This window comes from Nansenia antarctica (assembly GCF_963989245.1).
Source record: "Nansenia antarctica genome assembly, chromosome: 15".
In the NCBI taxonomy this organism is placed as follows: Eukaryota; Metazoa; Chordata; class Actinopteri; order Argentiniformes; family Microstomatidae; genus Nansenia; species Nansenia antarctica.
The window spans coordinates 29661084-29681419 of NC_137685.1; the positions used below are offsets into that span (position 1 = coordinate 29661084).

Here is a 20336-nt window from a genome sequence, read left to right on the forward strand (position 1 = left end):
CGACAACACGACAATACTCAAGACAAAATATACAGTACCAATATGAGTGGATATTATGAATAAATACTGTACAACTAAGTGCAAGAACATGTAAAGTGCAAGGTACAATGATCAGCAGTTATTGAGAAGGGCTAAGGCTTTGGGGAAGAAACCGTTCAAGTGGCGTGATGTTTTTGTCCTGGTGGCCCTGTAGCGCTGTCCAGAAGGGAGTAATGCAAACAAGCTGTGAGCTTGTTGCATGTTGTTGCATTGTATACTTGTATTGAAATAAACCTTCATTAAATAAAACTTAATTAACACACAGATTTTCTTACATGTACAAATCAGTCATTTACATTTAGGATTTACAATAGCATTTTCTTTTTTTGACATTTAGCAAATGCCTCTATCCAACTTCAATAAGCACGTTTGTCTAAGTAAGTTAATTAACTATATATCAGTCATCATGTATTGCAAAGCGCCCCAGGACAGTTGTAGGACAGGCTCATTGTAACAGATGGAATGGAATGAGGGATGCAGCTATCACCGCAGGGTGATCAGAGGATGTTAACATCTCTATATATGTATATACGTTTTCAGATGTCTATTAGGTCTATCTTAATTTTGTATTTGTATTTTTTTTTGGTATATTATTCAATTGTGGTCTGAGCTTGTGTAACGCCTGAATTTCCACTCGGGGATCATTAAAGTATCTATCTATCTATCACACTTCTTCAATAAAGTATCTTCTTCAATAAAGTATCAAAAAGTATCATAAAGTATCTATCACACTTCTTCAATAAAGTATCTATCTATCACACTTCTTCAATAAAGTATCTATCTACAGAGAGCCTCTCCCCCGATCTCTGCCTCCACCTTCTCCCCAGCTGGAACAACACAGGCTAATGGCTGCAGGTCAGACCTCCATTTCTTCTTTTCTTTGTTAAAATACATATTTCAGGGCATTTTTAGCTTTATTGGGATAGAGACAGTAGAGATTGACAGGAAGGATGGGACGAGAGAGAGGAGGGATGATATGCAGGGTAGGTCGAAGGCCGGAATCAAACCAGGGACCCTGCGATTACGTGGCATGCGCCTTAGTGATCTACGCCCACCCAGACACCCCGAATTCGGACCTCTTTGTCAAAGTTGAATATCTGCAGCAGCTGGATGGCCAGCAGGAGGCTGGTCTGGTGGGACTGGCTGGTCACGTTGAGGACCCTCTCCAGGTCTCTCCGGCTGAGGGAGTTGAGCACGCGGCCGTCCACCAGATGGGTCTGGAAGGCTTGGGAATACTGTGACAGACCGACGTCACCCAGCCAAGACTTGACGACCCAGTGATGGTCCATTTCTGCGGCCTTCGATAATCTGAAGGATGATTCAAACTGATTAGTATTCGCTGTGATATCACACTCACGCCTCCGAAAATGTGGGTGAGTGTGTGTGTTTCAGCGGGAGCTAGTGCATGTGTGTTTGTTTGTGTGTGTGCGTGCGTGCGCACCTATGTGTGTTTATGTTACACGCGTGCGTGCGTGTGTGTGCATGCATGTGTGTTTGTGTTTGTGTATGTGCGCCTGCATGTGTGTGTGTGTGTGTGTGTGTGTGTGTGTTTGTGTGTGTGTGTGTGTGTGTGTCTAATTTGGTGATCTACTCTGTATGAGCGGCTGCCTGCTGATCTCCGGCCTCTGCTGATGATGGTAAAGAGAAGGACAGGGGCGCTGCTCTTCATCAAACTCATCATGTAGATAATAGCCCTCGTTTACAGAGACGTACAGCAGGGATGAACTGAGAGATCCCTCGAATGAGTATGCTGGTAGGTATGTGTGTGTGTATGTGTGTGTGTGTGTATGTGTGTGTGTGTCTGCGCACATGCATGTGTGTGTGTGTCTGTGTGTATGTGCATGCATGCATGTATGTGTGTGTGTATGTGTATTCATGTGTGTGTGTATGTGTATTCATGTGTGTGTGTGTGAGAGAGAGAGAGAGAGGTGCAGCTCACCCCTGGCCTCTCTCTGCCTCCCTGTAGTCTTCGATAGCGAGGCGTAGTTTCCTGCGGTGCATGGCGTTGCCCACGGCCAGGCCCAGCTCCAGATCCTCGTCTGTCAGACCCAGCAGCACCTGCAGAGGGCAGCCCCCCCACCACAACATCACAGCCTCCCCCTCACCAGGCTAGCCCTGCACTGACTCACACACACACACGCACACCTAGCCCTGCACTGAGCCTCCCCCTCACCAAGCTAGCCCTGCACTGAGAAACACCTCACCAAGCTAGCCCTGCACTGAGAAACACCTCTTTCTCTCTCTCTCTCTCATACACACACACACGCACGCACACGCACGCACACGCACGCACACGCACACACAAACACACGCACGCACGCACACACACACACACACACACACACACGCGCGCGCGCACACGAGCACACACACGCACGCACACGAGCACATGCACGCGCACACACACACACACACACACACACATACACACACACACACACACACACACACACACACACCTAACAAGTCATTCCTAGATGACCACACACACACTCACATCAAAGCATGCATGAATGCACCCTCACCCGTAACATACCTAACAGGACCCTGGGGAAGGTAAGCATCAGTACCTCAAGTCAAATAAAAACAGTCCAAAGCATCCCCCTTCTAAAACTGCCATCCCCCCCTTTCCATCCTGTATGTAATTTGATCAATGAACGTGGTATTACTGCTATTTCAACATTTAGTTGTTTTGCGTATATTGAGTAAAATACTGTGGGCGAGGGAGGGGGGCACACACACATGCAATGACATTTTTACCAAGTCACTGACACTGAAGTCACTGAGGCTGTGGGGATGCAAAAATGTTCCCCATATGATACAATCCACCATCCCCCCTGATTTCCTTTTACAACTTGAGTACTGGTTGTACAAAGATACATATACTGCAGTACAGTATACCCAACCATGATATATCTTTAAAAAGATGTCTACCTCCACCCCCCTCTGCTGCAGTGTACTCTAGGTACATATATAATTCAGACCAATGTGTACGTGCTACGTGTGGACGAGCCGAAGCCATACCTTCCCACTTTTGACGTTTTCCGAGCAAGCGCGGATGTACATGGGCATTGCCATGACAACCTCCATCCAGGCCTGCACAGCCCCTGCCTTCCACAGTGACATGGGCATGCTCCGCGTGAGCGCCACCTGCTGGAGGCGGTCCAGCTGATCCTCTCCGTCTGATAGGCTGTGGTGTGTGAGGCTTGAGGTGCTGTCTGAGTCTGGATTGGTCAGGGGGGGAAGTTGGAGTATAGTACAAGGGGGGAGGGGTTGGGGGAGGCGGGGTCAGAGGAGTTGAGAGAGAAGGCACAAATGACTCATAATAATAATATTATAGGCCATTTGGCTGACGGCTTTGATCCAAAGTGACTTACATTGCAGTGAGTGCATTCATTTTTTCAGTATACAGTATTATAGTCCTGCGGGAATCGAACCCACAACCTAAGCATTGTCAGCACCACGCTCTACCAAATGAACAAAAGGGGGGTGAGAGAGAACATGCAGTCCAATAGGTGCAACGGGGGAGGCTGGTGGAGGTAGAAATCGGAGGACGGGGCTCATTGTAATGCATGGAATGAGCAATGGTGCAATGGTTATCAAACACGTGTCCTTTGACATGTTATGCATTACAATGAGCCCCGTCCTACCATTATCTCCACCTGCACCAGACTCCCCTGATGTGCAGCAATCCCCGACCACAGTTCACCTGCGGTGTCACGATACACAGTCCCCCTTGAACGCAGCTTGTGAGAATGTTGCAAAACAAAACATCCGCTGGCACATTCCCCTGGTGTGTAGTAACACCTCTACGCTCCAGAGGCCACAGCCACCAACGCAGCCTTGCAGGTCCTGCCTTCCTGTACCGGCCCCCCATTAGCTTTCTGGAATAACAACAAGGCCTCACAAGCCAGGACCAGGAAAGCAGTGGAGGCTGGTGGAGGTAGAAATCGGAGGACGGGCTCATTGTAAGTGTCTTTGCCCGGGGCAAAGTAAGTAAGTAAGTAAGTAAAATGTATTTATACAGCACCTTTCCCAGACCAAGGGTCACAAAGTGCTTTACATAACAAGGAGGAAACACAAATAAAACAGCAGGTTAAAACAGGCAAATTGTAAAGGCATGGAACGGAATGAGGGGTGGTAATCGTGTGTTTGATACCGTCCCTCAATCCATTCCATGCATTACAATGAGCCCGACCTCCGATTTCTACCTCCACCAGCCTCTACTGGAGGAAAGAGGAAAGCCAGGATTGGAGTGAGAACTATACAGGTATTGACTCTCCTGCCACTGCTCTAAGCGGCCACCAGATGGCGCTACAGTAATATTGACAAATGTCTGCAGTATGACTTTTGGATACTTACTGACACATCATTCTAAAATCTTTATCAAGAGAGAGAGAAAGAAAATCGATCTTTATCTAGTAAGGTGTCTGAATAGATGACAGATTCAGGATACACTCCGACAGTTGGTTACAATGAACACAATTAATATGAGGACAGTAGCACTGGCGGACTCAGGGGGGGGCGGCCGCCCCTCCTGGTGCCCCCACGGTTGAAAAACGTCTCTCTTAAGTGCCCTTTTGAGCAAAAATGCCCTTTTGAGTGGCGAAAATGAGTGGACGTGCCCTATTGGCTGCCCTTCCAATGGTCTAAACTTGACCATGTGCACTGATGGGGTCCCATGTTGTGCAGTAGGTGCCCTTTTTTTCTTTTCGCCCCTGCCCTTCAAACAGCCTGAGTCCACCACTGGACAGTAGTGATCTGATCAGTCGTTGGTCCTGCAGTGCGTACCGTGTGAGTTGGGTTAAGGAGCTTGAATGATGGGTCTGATGGGTATGGAGGGACATTAGGGTCACACTAGGGTCGTAAGGGTCACACTAGGGTCACATATTACAGACACAGGGGATTATTCATAAACCGTAGCGCTGCTGTCAATGTACCGTCTGTTTCTGAGACGGACAAAACAGACATACAGACGTAAACAGACATACTGTAGGCCTGGGGAGGCTGGTGGGGGTAGACATCGGAGGATGGGCTCATTGTAATGCGTTCCATGGGTTACAATGAAACCGTCCTCCGATTTCTACCTCCACCAGCCTTCCCTGCTGTCGACCTATTCTGCAAAATACAGAAGAAATCCTGAGCGTTTACCTTGACTTGCCTGGCAGAGCGTGACGTTAGAATTATAAGGTTCTATCTCAATTTTTGGTCAACATTTAGTTTTTTACATTTACATTTTTAAAATGTTTACATTTTTGAGTTAGTAATTCATAAAATACAAAGGTTCCATCTCACAAAACATAATGGAATGTAAAAACTTTGACCCTCAATATCTCCGAACTGCCATAAACGGAGATAGAACCTTATCATTCTAAAGTCACGAGAGAGTAAATAACACAAGCAATGCTGTACGAATGTTCAAAAACCTAACCAGTAGACGTGAAATGCGCACAGTACATCTCCCCGCAGGAGAAAGGCTTCATGAACAATCCCCCATGGTGTGGACACAGACACTTGGTAATCACAGATGAAGAGTTACTGGCTGGGAAAGGAGTCAACCATTCTGACATGGTGACACCCCGTGTGGGAGAGTGAGAGGGAGACCAGGACACAAGAAACAGGTTACACACAGAACAGAGGAATGCCACATGGAAGTTTAGTTGCTGGTTTTATTTTAAAATAAGATTTTTATTTTCAATCATATTCATTTTTTTTTTTTTTAAGATGTTAAAACCTCATCGCTCTGCCGACAAATAGATGAAGACAGATTATCTTCCTTCCCCCTCGAAGTTTATCCTTGTTCTTTAAATAAAATACTTTAATAGATTTACTCTTTTTTTATGCAACATCTCCTAAATTACAAAACATTGAACAGAAAGTCGTCATAATCACAAATGTCAGAAACGAGGAGGGTTTTGTACGCAAAAGAGCAAGAACAAACAAAAGACAATATAGGATTAACCTTGCATTCAGAATGCAAGAAAATGGGAATGGGTGTGTTGGGTAAGAGATATGAACAGATGGTTGAGGTTGTTAATTTCACTGCAAACTAGTGGGTCCCTAATAAAGCAGCACAGGTCTTCATGCAGGTGTTTTAATGCACATTCCTATGCTAGACTCTAGTACATTGGCACATGTTAGAAAGCAGTCAGCGTCAATCTAAATAAGGACAAAGGCCATCTCACAAGGCGGTGCCAACGGACACAGTAGCATGTAATCTGGATTGATTCTTTTTTTGTTCTTTTTTTTGTTTTTGTTTTTTTCAAAGATCAAACTTGAACCTTTGGCACTTGAACATGCTTTTTTAGACAGGATGTATGGTACATATACAGTAAATAACATGGTTAAGTCAGTAGTCACTCTGTTTTTTGTGTGAAGCACTCAATTGTTAAAACCATCCCTAATAGATTTTTTTGGTTGGCAGCTTCTGGTCTATTAATTAGGTGTCGTGGGAAGACTCTTGAATTCAACATGTCAGTAGGCGGGGCAAGCAGGACATAACCTCTCACTTTGCATATACACACACACTAAGGTCAACTCTCTACGGTACCTAGCATCGTCATACTAAATAAACATGAACCTATCACTCGACAAGCAAACACTCTGGCACTCAAACCATCACTTTAATAAATCCTATCCTAACTGTTGTTGATGCCCATGTAGGCCATACAGGTCCTTTAACTCTCTTATTATTAACAGGAAACCAACTGTAAGAATACTCCTGACTGTTCGTGACAAGGGGGACATTTCTAAAATGGTGCACCAGTATTCCATGGTGAACTACAATATCGTCAGATTCCATTTGATTGTCGTTATCTTTTTTGGCGCCCGAATTCACTCAGTAAGAAACATTGTACTACTGTACTCAGACTACTGTTTTGCTCAATTGAGTACAAAAGAATAACGGTGGTGGTACAGTAGACGTGTTGAACAGGAGGAGAGTCGGAAAGGACATTTAGTCACCAATTACACCATCCAGGGGACTCCTTGGGTCGCTCATAGGAACTTTTATGATCATGTCATATAGGAAATGGGCCAAATAAGACTTTGAGGTGGGTAAATAAAAACAAATCACATTTCCAAAAGCATGATAAAAGCAACTGTAAAATAACAACCGTTAAAAGACGATAGACATTTACAAACACTAGGTGCACAATTAAGTCCTATTTACATATGCACAGCCGTCCTTCAAGTCTCCAGTTATAAAAAAAGAAACATATATTAAAACAAATAAAGATAACACAGCATAAACATGTCCGCACATAATAATAATCCCATGTATATATTTATATGCATGTAAACATATATACATATGCATACATGTACATCTATAAATATATATTTAATTTACATACATACATTTTAAGGATAATGTACATTTCTGGGGGGTAGCAGTTGTCTCTCAGGTTTCTCTTTAGGGCACACACGGTAGACCATGCACACACACACACACACACGCACACACACGCACACACACACACACACACACACACACACACACACACACACACACACACACACAGACACACACACATGCACAAGCGCGCGCACACACACACACATTCATACAAACACACGCACACACACACACACACACACACACACACACACACACACACACACACACACTCCCCCCCGCAGACATAGAGATCCACACACACCATCACCAGTCAGCATCCTCCTCTATGTAATAATCAGGGGTGGATGTACCATCAAACAGGCCCGGGTCCATTGACTTGCGCTGCTTGCCCCGGGCAAAGACACGAGACAGGGAGCCCAGACTCATCTTCTCCTTCTTCTTCGTCTTACGCTTCTGATCCTCCAGGTCCTCCATGGACTGGAGCGGAGGGGGGAGAGGTGGAACCAGGTTAGTCAGGTACAGGAGATCCTCTCACCAACACACCACACTGAATGAACCACGGAACCACAGAACCAAATCCAAACCACCCCACAGGCTGGGAGGATACAGAGGTAACACTTCATTTAGATAGCAGATGCCACAGTGGATGCTCTACAACCTATCAACAGACTGTCAGTGGATGCCCTACAAACTATCAACAGACTGTCAGTGGATGCTCTAGAAACGATCAACAGACTGTCAGTGGATGCTCTAGAAACGATCAACAGACTGTCAGTGGATGCTCTAGAAACGATCAACAGACTGTCAGTGGATGCTCTAGAAACGATCAACAGACTGTCAGTGGATGCTCTAGAAACGATCAACAGACTGTCAGTGGATGCTCTAGAAACGATCAACAGACTGTCAGTGGATACTCTACAAACTATCAACAGACTGTCAGTGGATACTCTACAAACTATCAACAGTCAGTTACTGTCGACTGCATGTCTGTAGACGTAACCAGGAAGCATTTATCGATGTCCATCAACTTACTATGCGACTATCGACTATCCATCGAAGTGTTACCGATAAGGACGGACGGACAGACAGACGGACAGACAGACAGACAGATAGACAGGACAAACAGACCGACCGACCGACAGACTGACGAGCAGACAGACAGACAGACAGACCAAACCGACCAACTGACAGACAGCCAGGACAGGACAGGACAGGACAGGACAGAGAGCAAGTAAAAGTACTTATAGAGAGTTGCGGAGGTGTGATTACTTGGTCGGGTGGGCCAGGCAGATCTTACATTGCAGAGGGAGTGGGTCCGGTGGCGCGGGGAGTTGATGTCGCTGGGCGTGGACGAGCGGTCCCCGTCCACCGCCGACGCGTCCGAGATGATGGACGGCTGGCGGGAGTGACAGGGGCTGACCCTCACCACGGCTGGAGAACACACACACACACACACACACACAAACAGAAACACACACAGACACATACACATATACAGACAATCACATCAGTGTCTCCTCAATGCTGAGAAACTGAGATGTCTCTATGTGTGTCGTGTCGTGTGTGTGTGTGTGTGTGTGAGTGTGCAAGAGCCCCCCTTGAAAGAGAGAGAGAGAGACCGAGAGAGACCAAGCGAGCGACTCCGAAAGACACCACGGAAGGGACCACAGAAAAGAGAGACCCCCAGACAGAGAGGGGTGTGACGGGTGGGCCTACCCTGGCGGTCCGTGGTGTGTCCGTGGTAGAGGGTCTGTTGGCTCTGGCGTATGGCGGCCGTGAGGGGCAGGTCCGCCTGCATCACCCACTCCTGGCTGCCGTTCATCACCGGCTCCGAGGGCATGACCAGGGAGTGGCGCTTGGGCACGTCCTTCGTGAGGGTGGCCAGGGACTGCTTGGCCTGAGGGACACACACGTTTACATTTACATTTTTGGCATTTAGCAGACGCCTTATACCAAAGCGACTTACAATCAATACATTTGAATACTAAGCAAGTGAATCATCAATCCACCAGTCGTAGCAGGAAGAGTAATCCAGCTCAGGCCTGGGGCCATTGATAGAAGGAGAAACCTTCTTCTATCACCTTCTTCTTTTTTTTTACACTGGAGAAACAGAGAAACTGTACAGTTTTTAGGGACACAGTCAGTGGTGTAGTCTAGTTTTTTCTAGTGGGTATACTGTGATTTTGCCCTCCCAGTCAGAGCGACACCTGTCCCGTAGCGACACCCCATAAGCACCACCACACTCACTTATGCATACAGTATGCATCTACACCAGTGTTTGCTGCCTTAGGGAGGGTGGCATGGACTGTACTTGTACATCAAGCTGCCTCACGCTACAGAAACAGGAGATAGGCTCCTGCCCCCTAAGGGCCATTAGGCTCGAGAACCATCGGTTCTCAAGGCTACTTATGTGGTCTTGACTACCTGTCCACTTTCTCACCTGGTTCTTGCTCTCTCTCTCTCTGGTGTGCCGACACCATCCTACTCTCTCTCATCCTCTCCCTCTCTATCCTCCTTTCTCCCTCTTTTGCTGTCAACCAAAAGGCAAACATAACAACCAGAGTATTTATAATGTAATAAGAGGTATAAATTGAATTCATATCAAATCATAACATCATTCTAATTGAATATTGGGTTGCTGTGGGCAATGCAGTCAGATACTGTCTTTACTTACTCTCTCACCTGTAAGAAAACCGTATGTCCAACTACAAAAATGGCCTATTTCAAACCTGCAAACTGCGACACTTTAAATGAATGTGCAATAATACTATGTGCAATATGACAACCCTCATGTACAGAAGGTTCAGAGATGTACATGAAATGTTAGGATATTTATAGCATAGAGTACAGCACAGTGTTTTATTTGTATAGTATAGTAGTATAGTATAGTGGATAGTGTATATAGGCTAGCCTTTATTGATGTAAACCAGCTCTTTTCCCTTCTTGTTTTTAGTATTTTTTTTCCTAGCACCAGGGGAGCCCCCCCTCCTAAATTTCGTTGTATGGTACCTGTACTGTATTAATGACAATAAAGACCATTCATTCATTCATTCAAAAAACAGACATTTCCAATGAGGGTTTGTTCCAATGCTTCAATCCACTGTCCATGTACTGTAAATATACCATTATGGTATTACCATAAAGCCCAATTCTAGCAGAATAAGAAAGATTGTATATCTACTTTAAGTAAAATAATGAAGTGCATCCAGTTAGCTCTTTAGCTGGCATGTGTGCAGCAGACTAGCTCATCTAATCACCTCTGAGCACGCTAGCTAGCTTGCTAGTTCTTTGACACTATTATTCACATCATGAAACTATAATCAGACACTTTAGTCACAATAATAACAACTAATTTGAACCAACTTTCTCTGTCAGAACACAGTAATTATATTTGCTAACGTTTCAACTTGCTTACTTTCTTCTGCAGAGCTTTCACCCTGCAAAAAACTCTCTCGCGTCAAAACAAAACAAAACCATTCTCCAGCGCGGCACGAAGCGAAGTGTGGAGGTAGGTCTGGCCCGCCCACCCCAAGGCAATTGTAGGGGAAATTCTGAGAGCATTCTGAACGACTGGTTATGCGATAACAAACATGTCAGAAAGTTCGAAGTAAGTGCTTCGTAACACAGACGGGGTGAATTTTATGAATAAAAGTGTGAAAGTTCTGTCACAAAACGCCGTTACGTATCCTCGCGCTTTTTTAAGTGGGTATACGCAAATCCTTGGCCTTTCCTAGTGGGTATACGGCGTAGTCCTGCGTATCACGTAGACTACACAGTAGAGGGGAAAAGCGGGTGTCCTCAGGAGACGCAGTGCTGAGGGGCAGAAGATGTCTCACACACGCACACACACGCACGCACGGACGCACGCACGCACACACACACACACACACACACACACACACGCACACGCACACGCACACACACTGTGAATACCAAGATGGAGAACAGAGGCTAGTGTACGTAGGCACAGACAGGTATGTGTAGTGCAAAGGGTAATGGACCTATCGCTAAGCCACGCCCCCGAAATAGAAATTGTCCAATCATATCACAGCAAAAGTCACTACAGGCAGAAAACTCGGACAAACAACTCGCTAATATCTGATGGTGAAAAGCTTCTCTAGACGAAATATTCTTGTCATCTTTAAAAAAACATGTCTATTACTCTGCTGTGGTAAATCAGAAGTCAGAAATCTGCCAACTCCCGCCATCGTAAGTCATTGAATGTCATTCAGTCACGGTTGGTCAGTCAGTCACTGTCAGTGAAGAGTTGTTTGTTTGTCCGAGTTTTCAAAGGGGGCGTGGCTTAGCGATAGGTCCATTGAGTGTTCACATCGACCAGGGGTGTGTGCAACCAGCCGTACTGCAAAGGCTAAATTGATTGTCTACATTGAGGAGGGGGGGGATTGTTCATCAGAGTGTGTGTGTGTGTGTGTGTGTGTGTGTGTGTGTGTGTTCCTCATTCCTTGATATCATTTCCTCATTCCGTTCCATGCATTACAGTGCAGCCCGTCCTCCCGTTTCTACCTCCCCCAGCCTCCCCTGGTGCACACACACACACGCTATCACAGACACGCGAGGAGGCGCCCACGCGTACGCTGACATAAACCCAGATAGACACGCGGTACTAGAAGCACACGGTCGTCGTGTTTGGAACAGCGCCCCCGGTGCGCTGAAATGTGTCAGGGATTAGATGTGACTGATCAGTCCCAACAGTTAGCATCATTCTCTGGTGCTGCGCCGCTCCACAGAGATAGGCTACTCTGTCAGAGCTGCTGCCCTGAGAAACGTTATCACTGCTGCTGCCGAGAGGAGAGGGAGAGAGAGGAGAGGAGAGGAGAGGGAGAGGGGGAGGAGGGGGGGGGAGAGGAGAGGGAGAGGGGGAGGAGGGGGGGGAGAGGGGGAGAGAAGAGGGCCTGAGCTGTACAGAGGAGCAGAGGAGCTGGGGGTGGTGTGAGTGTGAGTGTGTGTGTGTGTGTGTGTGTATGTGTATGTGTGTGGAGTTGACTGGCAGTGAGCAGAGAGGAGAGGGATTAAGGACATGGATTGAATAATGAGTTCATCTCAGACAGACAGACAGACTGCTCCTCTAAGGGACACAGACAGACAGACAGATAGACTGCTCCTCTAAGGGACACAGACAGACAGACAGACAGACAGACATACTGCTCTTCTAAGTGACTCTGCACCCACGCAAGAAAATACATAAATTCCAGTACAGGCAAAAGCACAATGTCTGCTTGAATAACATATTAATGTGTGTGTTCGCGCGGGCGGGCGTGTGCGTGTGTGTTTGTGCGCTTGCGTGTGTGTATGTGTGTGCGCGCGTGCATTTGTGTGTGTGCGCACATCAATTGGTGCGCGTGTGTGTGTGCGCGGCGTGTATCGGCGTGCGTGTCTCACCATGGTGAGCTCCGCCTCCAGCTCTTTAATCCTGTTCTCCTTCACGTCCATGTGAGAGCGCAGGATGCAGGCCTGCTCCGTGGCCTCCTTGGTCTGCCTCCTCAGGTCCCACTTCTCTCTCTCCAGCAGGTCCTTCTCCTTGGCCAGGGCCTTCACCGCATCCTCGCTCTCCTGGAGAACACAGACTCACTGTCAGTCAATGAATGGTCTCTCCATCAAGCTGGATGTCTCAATGATACCGTGTCCCAGTCAATGTGGACTGGAACATTTTAGTGCTGTGCGAGACTTGTTGTTAAAATAGCTACCTGGAGTGCTGGTCTGACTTGACTACTGTAGCGTTATCTAGCAGGGGAGGCTGGTGGAGGTAGACATCGGAGGACGGGCTCATTGTTTGTCAGTTTGTAAAGCGTCTTTGAGTGTCTAGAAAAGTGCTATATAAGTCTAATTTATACAACAGTTAGTTCCGACTAAGTAATATGAATGGACAAGAGGCATTCCATGAGTGCTGATATTCAGTATAACAGCACTGGGACTTTTAATGATATGTATCACTCCGCCCGCACAGATGTTCTACTAAATGACTGTTAATTAGACTACATTGTTTGTGTTCAGGTTACTAGGCAACAGTCCATTTGAAGTTCAGTTGCGGAACTATTTTTAGTTTATTTTTATGATTAAATAAACAAACAAATCATAATCTGTTGTCGCTTATTACTGTTAACTAATAAATGGCGCTGTAGAACTGTTGTATAAAAGCAATATCACACTTGAGGCCGTGCTGATATTCAGTATAACAGCACGACCTCAAGTGTGATATTGCTTAAGTATTATTATTATTGTAATGCATGGAATGGAATGAGGAATGATATCAAACTCATTTAATTCCATGCATTACAATGAGCCTGTCCTCCGATTTCTACCTCCACCAGCCTCCACCTCTAGGTATCTAGAACACCTTTCACACATACAAGTCTTCCCTGTAGATTCCATGGAATTTACCTGGTACAGTGTATGTGTGAACGCAACTGACCTGCGAAATTCAATCAGGCGTTTTCCCTGGTCAGGACCTTGTATAATTCCATGGAATTTATAGGGAAGGCTTAGGTGTGAACAGAAGCCTGAACATTCCCTGGTCCGCCACGCAAAGGGTTACATATGTCTGACGCAAGACGTTTTCACATGGAACAAGTGAACCAATCATAGCGAGGAGTTTCTCACTTTGTACTTAAGGAGTTGGCTAGTTAACCCACGTCACATCAGCCAAAGTAGTGATGAATATAATTCCACAACTGGATACTACATAGTTAGCTAGATTACTTACTTATCAAATGTACATTTTGTGATATAGACGCATTACGGAGCAGTGCACACACACCATCTCCTCCCATAGGTGTCCTCCATTGCACAATCAGCAGGGAGAGAGCCCGCTGTCTAATTGAGTGAACTCGTATTATGCTTACCATCACCAAGTTCTCCCATACTGTGCTTTTGGACTAGTATAGTATGTTTATATCAACACCGTTGATTCAACGGTAATCAAGTGCTTTAGTTGGCGAGCGAACTTGGTGATGGTAAGCATAATACGAGTTGACTCGCTGTTCAATTAATGTGAAACATATGATGATAAATACATATAAAACGGAGGTATGATATATGGCAGATATATATATATACAGATACGCCTGTCTCGTTCGAATGCACGTCTACTACGTCCCAGTTCTGCATCCGGTTGAATGCGTGATTCAAGTAGCTCGTGCAGACCCGGGACGCGTGAAAAGACGCAACGCGACAACCAATCGAAGGGCATTTAGCTCATGCGTGAACGGCGAAAATCACTGGCGGACCCGGGTTGGGATTCCATGTCATTTACAGGGAACTATGTGCGAAAGGGACTTAGGAATGACTTGTTAGGTGTGTGTGTGTGTGTGTGTGTGTGTGTGTGTACCTTCCGGTGCTGGTCGTAGTTGCGTATGAAGTCTCGGAGCTGCTCCTCCCTGCTGTCCAGGGTTGTGTACAGCTGCTGCATCTGGTTCACCAGATCCGACTTCTCCACCTTCAGCCGCTTACGGTCCGACTTCATAGCTGACACACACACACACACACACACACACACACACACACACACACACACAGATAAGCACAACACACACAGGCACAGGCAACCCAGCAGTACTGTACACCAAGGGGAGGCTGGTGAAGGTAGAAATGGGAGGATGGGCTCATTATAATGCATGGGATGGAAAGAGGGATGGCACGTGATATCATTCCTCATTCCGTTCCCTGCATTACAATGAGCCCATCCTCTGGTTTCTACCTCCACCAGCCTCCCCCTGGTACACAGCTAAATCTGCCTGCAAACAGAGTCAACACAGCTGGAGTCATATAATCACATATGATTTACATATTCATTTACATTTGGAATTTAGCAGAAGCCTTTATCCGAGGGGACTTACAACAAATACATTTGTCTAAGTAAGTGAATGTATGGTAATCTATGCCAACATCAGGGGCCATTGGCAGTTACAATGCTAGAGGAGGGAAGATTCAACATATTCAACTTGGATATCTCCGCTGTACAACTGTGTAACAACACTGGTATTATGACCTGATGAACACTCACATCTTTAAAACAGATAACAAGTGGAAGGTTGGTTATGGTAGGTTGTATTTATTGATACATCAGGAGAGGCTGGTGGAGGTAGACATTGGAGGATGGACTAATTGTAATGCCTGGAACGGAATGAAGGAAAAAAGGATTGCACTTATATAGCGCTTTTACAATGGCCTCTCATTCACCCATTCGCACACATTCACACACCAATGGCGGCAAGCTACCATGCAAGGCGCCGGCCCGCTCACTGGGAGCAATTTGGGGTTCAGTGTCTTGCCCAAGGACACTTCGACATGTGGCCAGCCGGGGCTCGAACTGCCGAACTGCAAACCTTGCGATCATTAGATGGCAGCTCTACCTACTGCGCCACAGCCGAATGGTATCAAAAACATGGGTCAAAGACCTCATTCCGTTTCATGCATTTACAATGAGCCCCGTATGATTTCTTCATCCACCAGCCTCCCCTGATTTATGGTTGTATTGTGTGTGTTCAACCAAAAGGCTGGGGTCTGTGACGCAGTTACACCACACCGCCACTAGATGGTACTCCGCCGTAAATTGTGAAACCCAAGGAGGAGCACCGAAATGATTGTTTTTCCATAGCGGCAAACGATGTAATCTTCTCAGAAGATAAGTGGCAGTCAAGAGTGGCACTTACTCATCCGTCACACGTACCCATGCAGACCAGGGCGCGGGGGATTATGTCCACTAATCTTACCAACAACCGCCTCAATTGGCCACGTTGGAAACTCTATTAAAAAAAGAACTCATTTTTTGGAGGGAAAAAAAAGCCTAGTGAAGCTTCAATGGGCAGAGCTGGGCTGAAGATAACCGTTTTATATTCCGGAAACACCTCTAGAAAATGTGTTCTAGGAAGTAGAATAGGGTTAGAAAGCTGTTGTTTTCTTCACAACCAGGACACACACAGACTCTCATTAGGCATTCCGAACGTCCATGTTTTCTACCACAAGCTTCCCTCGCTCGACATTCAAACCTGTTTTTCAACAGTTACACAAGAGACCTCTGCATTTATGAACCGCACGCTACCTGCCACCTGTCACTCTCCTTAACTGTGGAGAGAACGACAGCAGAAGGGGGTTGGGGGGGGGGGGGGGGGTGTAGAAAGATATACAGCAAAAGTGATAAAGTAGTTTGTCGAGTAATCCAGTCAGACAGTATACAGTCTACAAACAGTTCTCCCTATTATTGTTGACACAAGCAGTCTCGGGTGGGGAGGGGGGGGGGGGGTTGCATAAGAGAATAAGCATAAGCAAGTTATATTTCTTTGAGACGCCAGCGTGAATAGGGAATAGTCTCCGTTAACCTCGTTTACAGTTGTGCAAGCAAGTCAATATTTCCTCCTCAAATATTGCTTTGGGTGGTGGGAGTTGGGGAGGGCGCCGCTTTCATAACAGTGTTCACAAGAGAAACCACATTGAACCATGCTAGGACAATCTCCCTCACCACACACTCAACGAAACATTCCGCTCCAATCTAACAGCGTATATTTCAAAATCCCAAGGGTTGTTGTTCATTCTTCCATGTATGGAGCTCCACCAGGGGGAGGCTGGTAGAGGTAGAGCTCCACCAGGGGGAGGCTGGTAGAGGTAGAGCTCCACCAGGGGGAGGCTGGTAGAGGTAGAGCTCCACCAGGGGGAGGCTGGTAGAGGTAGAGATCGGAGGACGGGGGGGGGGCTCACTGTACCGCATGGGACAGAACAAGGAACGGTGTCATCGACGACGATTAGATCTAGATTCCTTCTTTCCGTGCATTACAACGAGACCCGTCCTCCACCTCCATCAGCCTCCCCTGGACCTCAACCCTCAAAGCAACAGATCGTAGAGGGGAGCTGGAGAAACGGACAGATCCCACTCATTCCTGACGACCAGGACGGCCCAGACACGTCTGCTTATCTGCTCCTACTCCCCTCCCCGAACACCGACCACATCAGGAAGGCCAGATAAGGAGGATAAGAGCGTCCATCCCTCACACGCAAGGTGGAGAGGAGTGTGTGGGGGTTTCCCAGAGCAACCGTGTACGGGACGTACCAGAATCAAAATATCACAGAGATGCCAAGTCGGATTGGGCACGGCATTTCAAGGGGTTGACTCAACAAGTTGTTGGCTGTTGTGTAATTGGCTCTCGGTGAGATGAATTAGATTACGTTCGACTTTATTGTCATTGCACCAAGTACAAAGTGCAAGTACTGAGGCAACGAAATGTTTCGTGCACACGTCCCGTCCCGTCCCGTCCCCCCACCAGGGAGAACAGAGCTCTGGGCTCTGGGCACAGGAACAAACATTTTTGGCACCCCCTGGAGCAGTTTGGGGGTTAAGTGCCTTGCTCAAGGGCACAATGGCAGCACCTACGATGATAGATAGATAGATAGATGATGCCAGCAACCCTCCAGTCACCAGCTCACATCCGGCTAGCTCCATCGGGTGGGGATCGAACCAGCGACCTACCGGATTGCTGTCCGGCCTCTCTGGCCCCTAGGCGTGTGTTATGACAGAAACAGGGTGGGGTCTATGCGGCCGTGGCTTGGTGAGGGTCAGGGCAGCTGTGTACAGTAGTTAGCAGGGCAGCAGTGAGATACAGTAGGTGCAGGTGGGGGACCAGGGGAGGCAGGAGGGGGGTTTGAAATCAGAGGACGGTCTCATTCTATGCATTTACAATGAGCCCCTCCTCCGATGTCTACCTCCACCAAGCCTCGTATGCTGTAGTACGGCATGTATGTGTGGGGAGGTCCTGACCTTGTAAGGCCTCCTTGGCACGGTCCAGCTCTTGCTCCTTGTCTCCCAGCTGCACCTTCAGCTCGGTGGCGGAGAGCAGATGGGCCGAGCATCCTTCCTGGGTCTGGGTCTCCTCCAGGTCCTTACTCAGCATGTCCTTCATCTGCCTCAGCAGGTGGACCTCCTCCTGCAGCTGGGCCACCTCCTCACGCAGCAGCACTAGAGAGAGAGAGAGAGAGAGAGAGAGGGGGGGGGGGAGGGAGGGAGAGAGAGGGAGAGAGAATGAGGGAGGGAGAGAGAGAGAGAGAGGGAGGGAGAGAGGGAGAGAGAGTTTGAGTTTTTATTAGGACCTCTTTTAGCCAATGGCTAATCTTCCAAGAGTCCTTACATTAAAACATTACAAAAATCAGTATTTCATTACTTCATACACTTTCAGTACATGTCAATAAAGAGAGAGAGAGGGGGAGAGAGAGAGGGAGAGGGAGAGAGGGAGGGGGAGGGAGGGAGAGAGAGAGAGAGAGAGGGAGGGAGGGAGAGGGAGAGAGAGAGAGGGAGAGAGAGAGGGAGGGAGGGAGAGGGAGAGAGAGAGAGCAGTAGATCTGTGAGCTGTTCTGACAGTAAAAGGACGTCCAATGGAACACAACCACTGTAAAGACTGTAAATAAGTATCTGCACTATTTGCACCATGCTAACCTCTGTGCATAATGTTTACACTGTATTTTTTTTAACTGCAATGTGTCCACGCTTTTCTATTTTTAATGTAAGTTATCTTTATTTACCTGTATACTATATATATACAGCTCTGTTTAATAGCTTATTATTATTAATAGATTATTCTAGTCGTACATCATGTTATTTTTTGGTCTGTTTTTTATCTTCACACTTTCTTTGGCAATGTAAACGTATGTTTCCCATGCCAATAATGCAGCAAACAATTAAGTAGAAAAAGAAAACAACGCAATAAAAGAGAGGGAGAGAGGGAGAGATGGAGAGGCTCTCAGGTTGAAAACAGGTTGGCGGAAAGAAGAATGAGGGAGGATGAGAAGAGGGAAAAGCAAGCAGAGAGAGAGAGAGTATGATAATAATTAGACTCACACACACACACACACACACACACACATAAAGACACCACATGCGTGTGCACGTGCACACAGCAGAGGGACACAGCAGCCTCTAAGCCGAAGTCACGGGTTATAGAGAGAAAGAGATCACCGAGGAGTGACAGTCTCAAGACTCAAACTGGCAGAGCTACAGAGAGACAGAGATAGAGAGAGACAGAGAGACAGAGATACAGAGACACAGAGAGACAGAGAGACAGAGACAGAGACACAGAGACACAGAGAGACAGAGAGACAGAGAGACAGAGAGACAGAGAGAGACAGAGAGACAGAGAGATAGAGACACAGAGAGACAGAGATACAGAGAGACAGAGACACAGAGAGACAGAGAGACAGAGACAGAGAGACAGAGAGACAGAGACACAGAGAGACAGAGAGAGAGATAGAGATACAGAGACACAGAGATACAGAGAGACAGAGACACAGAGGGACAGAGATACAGAGAGACAGAGACACAGAGAGACAGAGACACAGAGAGACAGAGATACAGAGAGACAGAGAGAGAGAGAGATAGAGATACAGAGACACAGAGATACAGAGAGACAGAGACAGAGACACAGAGACACAGAGAGACAGAGACACAGAGACACAGAGAGACAGAGAGACAGAGACACAGAGACACAGAGATACAGAGAGACAGAGAGACAGGGATACAGAGAGACAGAGAGACAGAGAGACAGGGATACAGAGAGACAGAGAGACAGAGAGAGACAGAGAGAGAGAGACAGAGAGACAGAGAGACAGGGATACAGAGAGACAGGGATACAGAGAGACAGAGAGACAGAGAGACAGAGATACAGAGAGACAGGGACACAGAGAGACAGAGAGACAGAGAGACAGAGAGACAGAGACACAGAGAGACAGAGACACAGAGAGACAGAGATACAGAGAGACAGAGACACAGAGAGACAGAGAGACAGAGAGAGAGAGACAGAGAGACAGAGAGACAGAGATACAGAGATACACAGTTACAGAGCTGCACAGTTACAGAGATCCAGAGCCAAGTGAAAGACAGTCCTCTGATTCAAGACTCAATAAAATATCAACAACCCCAGCAGCAAGCTCCAGTCCTGTT

General features: G+C 46.9%; 1 protein-coding gene across 2 annotated transcripts in view; it reads right to left on the reverse strand.

Annotated features, from left to right (window-relative positions):
- Positions 1-7702: 7702 nt before the first annotated feature.
- kaznb (kazrin, periplakin interacting protein b) overlaps positions 7703-20336 on the reverse strand; it is a gene marked incomplete at both ends in the record, with an annotated part of 121048 nt that continues 108414 nt past the window's right edge. Inside the window, 6 exons of one of the 2 annotated variants that reach the window (XM_080545553.1) lie at positions 7703-7896; positions 8669-8830; positions 9116-9296; positions 12800-12970; positions 14745-14881; positions 18165-18362. In XM_080545553.1, the coding sequence (XP_080401679.1) occupies positions 7703-7896; positions 8669-8830; positions 9116-9296; positions 12800-12970; positions 14745-14881; positions 18165-18362 (1043 nt within the window). The remainder of the gene's footprint in view (positions 7897-8668; positions 8831-9115; positions 9297-12799; positions 12971-14744; positions 14882-18164; positions 18363-20336) is intronic. The other variant, XM_080545552.1, reaches the window with a different exon arrangement.